Here is a 10991-nt window from a genome sequence, read left to right on the forward strand (position 1 = left end):
CATATGACAAAACAACAGAGAGCTAAAAAATCTGATGCCGTAAACTCTCAGTCCAGGTTATATTCTATTACTACAAGCATACTGATTTAAATTGAATGTGTGTGAAATTATAAATTATAATGGGGTAAATGCATAGCCTGTGTAATAAAAAATATTTTTTTTTCCACGCTTCCTCTTTGGACTTGGCAGCACTGTTGCATTTAGCTGTGAAAATGTCTTTATATTCCTCAAAACTCTCCATTGCTCAGTCAGGCTGACACGAGTTGCTCTGTTTTAACATCATCTTTGGAGCAGGTCATTGTTTCTGTGCTCTGCAATTCTCACTTGAGAGGCGGCAGGAGCGCACGCACGTCTCTGGATTTCTTAAGTTGGGATCCAGTTAACGAGACAAGTTTAGCCTCTATTTGGCTTAGAGGAATGGAGATAGCCGGATTTAAATGATCAGATTAATTGAGTCTGGTTAGCCTGAATTAGTTAAACCGGGTATGAGGAACGAGTCTCCTCTTTTCTTTACCTCTTTCTTCCTGAGCAACCTCTGCTGACTCCAACTCTTCCTTACAGACTACTCGACTCAGCCGCTTGTCCAGACCCTGGTTCTCTCCAGTCTGGACTACTGCAACTACTCCTGAGCTGTTTGTATAACTCTGCTACAGTATGCTGCTTACTTTGTCAGAACTCCTATTGGTGATTTCTCCAATGCCCCTTACCCTTTAAGATCATATACAAGACTTAATAATTGTCAATTTTCTAGTTGTTTTCATGGAGAGAATTTGTGATAGTGTTTTCTGCAAATTCTAATAATCTATCACCTTTCATTCCTGTCTCCATATCCATATTTACCTACTGAGGACTCATGTTTGCTAATTCTTGCATTGAAATCTCCCCTCATTGTAACGTGTGTAATATTTCACAAATGACCACCACATTAGTGTAAGCAAGACATAGCGTAATTTATTTAGCTCATATCCTTGTTGACCTAGCAGACTTGGAAGATCATACTTAAATGTTCAACAGTGTGATCTTTGTCTCATGTAGTTGTCCTAATTCTTCATCAAAATCTTCTATTTAGGTGACTTTGAAACCTGAGGATGGAGGACATGTGGAAAACCTGCAGATGGGAGACAGAGAGCCTGCTGAAACCAAGAGACTGCCCTGTTTGACTGTACCTGTTCTGTGCATCGAGAGAGAGACAGAGAGATGCACACAATCAATCTGCTCAGCCTGCTGGGAGATGCTGACCTCCCTAAACTAAGCAGCTCAGACAGGAGAGCCTCAGTGTGGGAGGGTGTGGCCATCAGGGAGCCTTCAGCACTGACTGCCCACTCCTTTGGGATTATCCTCAGGGCAACATCAGCACACCATACAAACATACTCATACATATATTATAAGTGATTGGTGTAGAGTGGAGAGATTGATGCAGTGTTAATCTCTGCCCCATTCCCCCTTCAGGGGAACACATTTGCCTGCACTGTTGTCTCCTGCTGTGTCCTGAAGTGGGGGAGGATTCTGTGCTTTCTTAATAAATACTGCATCCGACAACTTCAGGCTAACCAGCTAGACATTTTTAATTTACAAAGGAACAAGTTAACAAGACTTTTGGAGACAGACAAATAGACACAGACAGAAATGGAGATGCAAAGATGGACAGAGAGGCCCATTTTACTTAATGTAAAACCTCAACACTTTCTAAACCCTAATGGAGCAAAATACCAATAATGACAGATTTGAGTTGACTTTTATTAGCTCAAATGAACAGTTTACATTGGAAACAGACATGTGACCTACATGTGACTCTGTCAGCTATCCCCCTCGACCCCTCCTCCCTGTCAACAATCCATCAGCCCCCCCACCTCCTGATTGGGACTGCTCCGGTGACTTTTTCTATCACTATACAACTGCTTAGATGCATAACCTTCAGGTGAAAATTAGGGCAGGTACATTTTGTGGGGGCAAGTACAATCAAGGCACCTGCCCTACTGGGCAATCTGAATTAAAAAATCATGTCATACCCTGCACATTCATACATAAGTAAGGTTAAACCAAATCCAAATGTTGCCAATGTACTGTTAGATCTAGATAAAGAATTTAGACCTACATTTTGATTCCATTCATGAATTTAACAATTTATCCAAGCAGAGACCTAAACATCTATCATGAAAATCATATGCAATAATGACAACATATAATTAGTGTAACCATATACATATATAATGGAGAGTAACTGATCAACGGTGTGTATGACACCTACCATAGTTTAGCCAGTCCATACACTGCTCACTTTTTATGTAGTCACCAATTTCAAAGTGAGTTGCCTTCTGTGTCTAACCAGGACCAGCAGAACTTGCTACTCTCTCATGTATATTTGACTTGTCCACAATATGCCATCGTGTACATACACCCATTTATGTTATAATGCTAATGCACTTAACAGCAGTGAGTGTGCAGGTGTGAATTAAGGTTTCCTTTCTGACTGAAGGTCTTCCCACACTTCGTGCAGCTGTACGGTTTCTCTCCTGTGTGAGTGCGCTGGTGACTATAAAGGATAGATATCCTAGCAAAGCTCTTCCCACACTCAGTGCAGCAGTACGGTCTCTCTCCTGTGTGACTGCGATGGTGGAGTTTAAGATCTCCTGATCTACTAAAACTCTTCCCACACTCAGTGCAGCAGTACGGTTTCTCTCCTGTGTGAGTGCGTTGGTGTCTAGAAAGACTTCCTGCCTGAGTGAATCTCGTCCCACACTGGGTGCAGCAGAACGGTTTCTCTCCAGTGTGAATGATCTGGTGGAGTTTAAAATATCCTGGACTACTAAAACTCTTCCCACACTGGGTGCAGCTGTACGGTCTCTCTCTTGTGTGAACACGCTGATGTCTATTAAGATCTTTTGAGTTAGTGAAACTCTTCCCACACGCAGTGCAGCTATACGGTTTCTCTCCTGTGTGAATGCGCTGATGGAGCTTAAGATTTCCTGAATGACTGAAACACTTCCCACACTCTGTGCAGGAATAAGGTTTCTCTCCTGTGTGAATGCGCTGGTGGAGTTTAAGATCTCCTGATCTACTACAACTCTTCCCACACTCAGTGCAGCTGTATGGTCTCTCTCCCGTGTGAATGTGCTGGTGGAGTTTAAGATCTCTAGATTGACTAAAACTCTTCCCACACTGGGTGCAGCTGTATGGTCTCCCTTCTGTGAGAGAGTGTGGGAGAGGTGAGGAGGGGGAGCTGGAGGAGCTCTGTGGTCTAGGGGTTCTGGGACGCAGCTTTCTGCGCTTTGACGATGAGCTCTCCCCACTCTCTGTACTTTCACTCAACACACTGAGCCCCATCCTGATGGCAGAGGACTCTGGGTCATACTGTCCAGCTACAGGGAGCTCAGGCCCCAGGTCACACTGTCCAGCTACAGGGAGCTCAGGCCCCAGGTCACCCTGTCCAGCTACAGGGAGCTCAGGCCACAGGTCACATGAGCTGTCTGTAATATTATCATTTTTGAGATGTCTGAGTGCATCTCTGAAGATAGTCTGTGTTTTCTGCTCCACTGTGTAAACAGACTCCAGTGTGTCGTCCTCGGTTTTGATTTGATCAGACAGCAGACTGGGTCCCCACTGTGTTCTGGTAGAGCCCGGCTCAGCACCAGCTGCACTGGGTCCACAGTCAGATCCCCGAGACTGGGTCCTGCAGAGATCCGCAGTGTGGGTGCAGTCCAGCTCAGGGTCGCTCTTTATGAACTTTGACTCTGTGGTGTCAGATGCCAGTGCCCCGAGTCCCTGTGTTGACCCCTCAGTGTGTGGCTCTGCCATGTGGCCAGACTCCTGTCCCCTGAGTTCCTCCTCACTCTGTCTGCTCCTGTGCTGCTCACTCCCCTGGTTGCCTTCAGTAGCTGTGGGCTCTGTGTCCTGCCTCAGACTGCAGTCCCACTCCTGCTCCCAGTGCTGCTGCTCAATGGGAGCCCTTTGCCCAGAGTCAGAAAGAGCGCTGGCCTCTACAGCTCCTGGGGGAGAGACAACACAGGAGAGGAGCATTGAGAACAGCAGCTCTGAAAACTCACACAGTTAATGCAATTCCTACACAAGTCATTATATCAGAACATCTTTCAGAAGTTCTAAGTGTCCAGTCAGCATATAAACTGGGAGCATGTATGAAGTCAGACAGTAAGAGCACAGACTGACACTCGTATATGGGAAGTGAAAGGGCTTTCAGGATATCTTGTTAAAAAAATAAATAAATATTTTTTTTTAAGGTTACCAAAAACTGAATAATAATGTACATGTCAGAGTTATATACAGTGAGGGAAAAAAGTATTTGATCCCCTGTTGATTTTGTATGTTTGCCCACTGACAAAGAAATGATCAGTCTATAATTTTAATGGTAGGTGTATTTTAACAGTGAGAGACAGAATAACAACAAAATAATCCAGAAAAACACATTTCAAAAAAGTTATTAATTGATTTGCATGTTAATGAGGGAAATAAGTATTTGACCCCTTTGACTTAGTACTTGGTGGCAAAACCCTTGTTGGCAATCACAGAGGTCAGACGTTTCCTGTAGTTGGCCACCAGGTTTGCACACATCTCAGGAGGGATTTTGTCCCACTCCTCTTTGCAGATCCTCTCCAAGTCATTAAGGTTTCAAGGCTGACGTTTGGCAACTCGAACCTTCAGCTCCCTCCACAGATTTTCTATGGGATTAAGGTCTGGAGACTGGCTAGGCCACTCCAGGACCTTAATGTGCTTCTTCTTGAGCCACTCCTTTGTTGCCTTGGCTGTGTGTTTTGGGTCATTGTCATGCTGGAATACCCATCCACGACCCATTTTCAATGCCCTGGCTGAGGGAAGGAGGTTCTCACCCAAGATTTGACGGTACATGGCCCCGTCTATTGTCCCTTTGATGCGGTGCAGTTGTCCTGTCCCCTTAGCAGAAAAACACCCCCAAAGCATAATGTTTCCACCTCCATGTTTGATGGTGGGGATGGTGTTCTTGGGGTCATTCCTCCTCCTCCAAACACGGCGAGTTGAGTTGATGCCAAAGAGCTCGATTTTGGTCTCATCTGACCACAACACTTTCACCCAGTTCTCCTCTGAATCATTCAGATGTTCATTGGCAAACTTCAGACGGGCCTGTACATGTGCTTTCTTGAGCAGGGGGACCTTGCGGGCACTGCAGGATTTCAGTCCTTCACGGCGTAGTGTGTTACCAATTGTTTTCTTGGTGACTATGGTCACAGCTGCCTTGAGATCATTAACAAGATCCTCCCGTGTAGTTCTGGGCTGATTCCTCACCATTCTCATGATCATTGAAACTCCACGAGGTGAGATCTTGCATGGAGCCCCAGACCAAGGGAGACTTACAGTTATTTTGTGTTTCTTCCATTTGCGAATAATCGCACCGACTGTTGTCACCTTCTCACCAAGCTGCTTGGCGATGGTCATGTAGCCCATTCCAGCCTTGTGTAGGTCTACAATCTTGTCCCTGACATTCTTGGACAGCTCTTTGGTCTTTGGAGAGTTTGCTTCTGTGGACAGGTGTCTTTTATATAGGTAACGAGCTGAGATTAGGAGCACGCCCTTTAAGAGAGTGCTCCTAATCTCAGCCCGTTACCTGTATAAAAGGCACCTGGGAGCCAGAAATCTTGCTGATTAATAGGGGATCAAATACTTATTTCCCTCATTAACATGCAAATCAATTTATCACTTTTTTGAAATGCGTTTTTCTGGATTTTTTTGTTGTTATTCTGTCTCTCACTGTTAAAATACACCTACCATTAAAATTATAGACTGATCATTTCTTTGTCAGTGGGCAAACGTACAAAATCAGCAGGGGATCAAATACTTTTTTCCCTCACTGTACTGTGTTACTACACCCTCTTAAGCATTATTTGGCAGTGTTACGTGCAGCTCTTGTGCATAGAAGTTACACTGTATTCCCACAATGTGCACATCGTTTTTGAAAGCTTATTCTCTTGGCTACCAGCGCGCTTCTTTCTCAAACACATCCGATTTACAGTTTTCGTGCTGCCCGGCGTCATTCAGAGCCCGGGGGGTAAACGCGCAGTCTGCTCCGGGAAAAGAGGGGAGTCTCAATCACACAGTCACAGATCACTCTGTTTCAATCAGATTTCAGGATGATCAGTGGAAACAGGATGCACCTGAGCTCAATTTTGAGTGCCATGGCAAAGACTGTGAATACTTATGTACATGTGCTTTTTCTGTTTTTTATTTTTAATAAATGTGCAAAGATTTCAAACAAACTTCTTTCACGTTGTCATTATGGGGTATTGTTTGTAGAAGTTTGAGGAAAATAAATAATTTAATCCATTTTGGAAGAAGGCTGTAACATAACAAAATGTGGAAAAAGTGAAGCGCTGTGAATACTTTCCGGATGCAGTGTACACAAAGAGAGTAAACATTTATAAGCTACAATTAAAGTACTAGAATGCTTGTTTTAGATGTGTGTAGCTAGGTAGCATCTTGCAGAAAATCTAGGCAATTAGGCTTTATGTATTTTATTATTGCTTCATGCTTGTATATTTTGTAAATCGCCCTGGATAAGGGCGTCTGCTACGAAATATATAATAATAATATTATTATTATTATTATTATTATTATTATTGTTATGTACTGTATAGTAGCAAACATTTGAAACTAATTATGTAGATAATTAAGCAAACATTGAATCAATTAATCAAACCAAACAAATCTAATTTAAGTGTAGGCCAGATCTGTAATTGCATGTAGGTTTTTCAGAAAGTGTTACAAAAGACATCATGGCAACATCTATCTTCTGGAAGTAAAAAATATAGATACTGAAATCTTAATGACATGCAATGACACAGATGTGCATTGTTGCTGTACTCTACATTGGAGAACTGTGCAGATTACAGTTTGGACTAAGAAGATGCACAATCAGATATGTCATTGATAGACTTAAAACAATTATACAGTCGATACGAAACGTGCAGCACATTTCCCAATGGCCATTAACACATTATTATACACCAGGGGTTTTCAAACCGGTTCTGGAGTACCCCCTGCCCTGTTGGTTTTTGTTCCAACCTAGGTCTTAATTGCTTATTTGAATGCTATATTGCTTTGTTAGGTCATTAAGGATCCAATTAAGCAATTAAGACCTAGGTTGGAACAAAAACCAGCAGGGCAGGGGGTACTCCAGGACCAGTTTGAAAACCCCTGTTATACACCGATCATCCATAACATTATGATCACTGACAGGTGAAGTGAATAACACTGATAATCTCGTTATCATGGCACCTGTCAGTGGGTGGGATATATTAGGCAGCAAGTGAACATTTTGTCCTCAAAGCTGATGTGTTAGAAGCAGGAAAAATGGGCAAGCGTAAGGATCTGAGCGACTCTGACAAGGGCCAAATTGTGATGGCTAGACGACTGGGTCAGAGCATCTCCAAAACTGCAGCTCTTTTGTGGGGTGTTCCCGGTCTGCAGTGGTCAGTACCTATCAAAAGTGGTCCAAAGAAGGAAAAGCGGTGAAGCGGTGAACCGGCGACGGGGTCATGGGCAGCCAATGCTCATTGATGCACGTGGGGAGCGAAGGCTGGCCCGTGTGGTCCAATCCAACAGATGAGCTACTGTAGCTCAAATTGCTGGTTAATGCTGAATAATGCTGTTACGTTAATGCTGGTTCTGATAGAAAGGTGTCAGAACACACAGTGCATCGCAGTTTGTTGCATATGGGGCTGCGTAGCCGCAGACCAGTCAGGGTGCCCATGCTGACCCCTGTCCACTGCCAAAAGCGCCTACAATGGGCACGTGAGCATCAGAACTGGACCACGGAGCAATGGAAGAAGGTGGCCTGGTCTGATGAATCACGAGTTCAAGGTGTTGACTTGGCCTCCAAATTTCCCAGATCTCAATCCAATCAGGCATCTGTGGGATGTGCTGGACAAACAAGTCCGATCCACGGAGGTCCCACCTCGCAACTTACAGGACTTAAAGGATCTGCTGCTAATGTCTTGGTGTCAGATACCACAGCACACCGTCAGAGGTCTAGTGGAGTCCATGCCTCGACGGGTCAGGGCTGTTTTGGCGGCAAAAAGGGGACCTACACAATATTAGGCAGGTGGTCATAATGTTATGGCTGATCGGTGTATGCATGTCATGTTCTTCATCTTTATTCAGATAAATACTGGGTAAATACCAGGCGTACAAGTGTTTCAAGCAAACAAATGTATGCATTAAGAATTCTGTGCTCTGCGTTACTTTTTAGGAAGCCAGTGATGGCAGCCATACACTCGCCTGTCCAGTGGATTCAGATCTTCAAGAGCCTCTTTCTGATATTATGGAAATTAAAGCCCCATTTTTATTTTATTTTTAAATACAAAAGACATGGACATTTTCCTCACTGAAATTAGAGATTCCATAGAGTTACATGAAGCTAAATCAAGCTGAAACTGTTTTCCCTTTCATTTAATTGGCACGTTTCTTAATGTGAGGCACCACAGGCAAAACTGTGATTTCTGGTTTTGAGATATTGGTTTTGAGGCAACTATAACTTCCATACTTTCACAATATATAAATTTATCACCAATAATTCATATAAATCCTTGATGTGTCTAATTTCTCTGTGTCCATCAACTGCACTGAGCACAAATTTGGTTCTTGATAGCATTTTTCATGTAGAACCACTATTTTTAAAACTCTCCATACTGAATCACATATCATTCAAAAGCTTGTTTTGCAAAGCATATCATTAGCTACTCCATATATGGCCATTTCCTTTATAGCATAGAGGTTCATGCTAAATTAAATAAAAGTGCAAAATAAAACACTATGGACATTGTTATACAGTAGTCTGAAAACCAAACAAAAATAATAATAATAATAATAATAATAATAATAATAATAATAATAATATTTATTGGCAGATGCCCTTATCCAGGGCGACTTACAACATAAGTGCAAACATAGAAACAAATCATATTACTATTAAATATAAAGTATTTTTTTTAGATGTTGTCAATTTAGAAGTTGTATATCAATAATACATGAATGCATGTGACAAACTATCATATGTATGGAAAATACATTTTAAGTGCATTAACATTTGTTTATCTTGACTTTTTCTCAAAATTACCTATTTCTCATGTGTTCAAGTAGATATATTTACATTAAGTCCTAAGAATCCGTGTGAGGAATATAGTCAGACTTGCTCAGAGGCTTCTTTAAACATAGTGTCATTTGATTTTAAGTGACATTTTAGCCATAATTCTCAGCAAAATACACATTTGTCATGTGTGTTAATTGCGTTTTCTAAGAAAATCCATGAAATACTATTTTGATAAAAAGTTCTGAGTAAGTCTCACATTCGGTGTGGTATGCAGCACTGTGGAGTAGTGGTTAGGGCTCTGGACTCATAACTGGGAGGTTAGATTGCTCCATTAAAATGCCCAGCTGTATAAATGGGTACAAATGTAAGTCGCCCTGGATAAGAGCGTCTGCTAAATGACAAATAATGTAATGTAATGTTATCACAATAGAGCATTCTCTAACTATTTAAAATCGTGATTATCGAGAAGCAAATTAGTTGCTTCATTTACATATTTTAATAAAAAATTGATTTGTAATTATATATATGTTGTAGTCATGTATACTTAGCTAATGTTAATTACTAACGTTACCAAATCGCTATTAACTTTTTGTCACGAACTAAATCTGTCACTTTTCTTAATTCGCCCGTTAATGACGATATATATGGCGAATATGACTTTAAATTTGTTTTCTCTTGAAGCTGCCTCTGAGGGTCCGTCTCAGCCGCTGGCTGCGAGTATGCACTCATACATACATGCGAAGAACGAGCACCTCTGCAGAACTGCGCAGAACTGCGGAAACCTGCGCTACGCGGACGCGACCAAAGAGCTCAGTTTACTGTGTTGTTGCGGCTTGTTTTCATTACCGACATTGTACAGCGCTCAGCCTGTCTCGTATAGAAGTAAAGACACGAATAAAGCGGCTCAATAATGAAAGGTTACCGGCGGCAGCTCCGCGGCTCTCTCTCTGCGCGCAGCTCCGCTCTGCCCTCCCGGCTCCTCGGTTCTTCACAGGCGGCCCATCCGCTCCGGAGCTCCAGCCACACACAGCCGCCTCCCCCGCCGCCAGGAGCTCCTGCAGCCTCCGTCTCAGCGCCTCGTTTTCCGCGTCCCTGCGGGTTATCTCCGCTCGGTGCTCCGACACCGTCTCTCCCACCGCCTTCCCGATCTCCCACAGGGCGGCTCTCATCAGCCCGGTCAGAGCCGAGGCCAGGCGGGAGTCCAGACACGCAGAGACGGACATTTTCAAAGACCCTTTTTCTAAACAACTTGCAGATCCAACAAAGGCGCCTCGAAACGTCCCTGCCAGGCCTTCGGGGCTGTTGTTCAGGCAGATCCTGCTCGTCTCTGATTGGCTGCGATTCGTCGGCGCTCTGCGCTGAAATTCAGACACCGCGCGCAGTACACGCTGGTTGCTATGGAAGCGTGTTAGGGCCACGTGGGGCGGGGTTATATTCCGAGAAAAAAAAGTCACAATAAACTTCTGAGATGAAAGTCAGAGATGAAAGTCAGAATTGCACATGACGAGGTACCGTGGTAACTTGACGTTTGATATTCATTTGATTTTCAACCCGCGCTACCCGACATGAATGAAAAGAGCTGGATCTCCCCATTCACAACAGCGAGCTTTTTCAAACCAACTTTCACGTAAAAAAGACCAAAGGTAAATTGTTACACAGCCTTTGTTTTACTTGTGAATCATAAGAATAATTTGTAAAAAAAAAATCACTTAGTCTGACACGCGCTAAATGGCTTTATCTCCCCCATCCACAGCAGTAGTGTTCAAACCAACTTTAATGTTAAGAATGTGAAGTGTTTCACAAGCCCTCATTTACATGTCAATCCTACAAATATTTTTTGGAAAACAGTATGATATATATCATACCACATATATGCACACAGGTGGCATGTGTAATATTGCTTTATCTCCCCAACCA

General features: G+C 42.9%; 1 protein-coding gene across 1 annotated transcript; it reads right to left on the minus strand.

Moving 5' to 3' along the window:
- Positions 1-1541: 1541 nt before the first annotated feature.
- LOC136767686 (endothelial zinc finger protein induced by tumor necrosis factor alpha-like) lies at positions 1542-10419 on the minus strand. Its single transcript, XM_066721630.1, has 2 exons — positions 9997-10419; positions 1542-3987 (listed from the first exon to the last, which is right to left on the minus strand). Exons 1-2 carry the CDS (start codon positions 10295-10297, stop codon positions 2426-2428), a joined length of 1863 nt encoding a protein of 620 aa, XP_066577727.1. The 5' UTR covers positions 10298-10419; the 3' UTR covers positions 1542-2425.
- Between the last annotated feature and the right edge of the window lie 572 nt (positions 10420-10991).

The sequence above is a fragment of the Amia ocellicauda genome, chromosome 14, assembly GCF_036373705.1.
Source record: "Amia ocellicauda isolate fAmiCal2 chromosome 14, fAmiCal2.hap1, whole genome shotgun sequence".
NCBI lineage: Eukaryota > Metazoa > Chordata > Actinopteri > Amiiformes > Amiidae > Amia > Amia ocellicauda.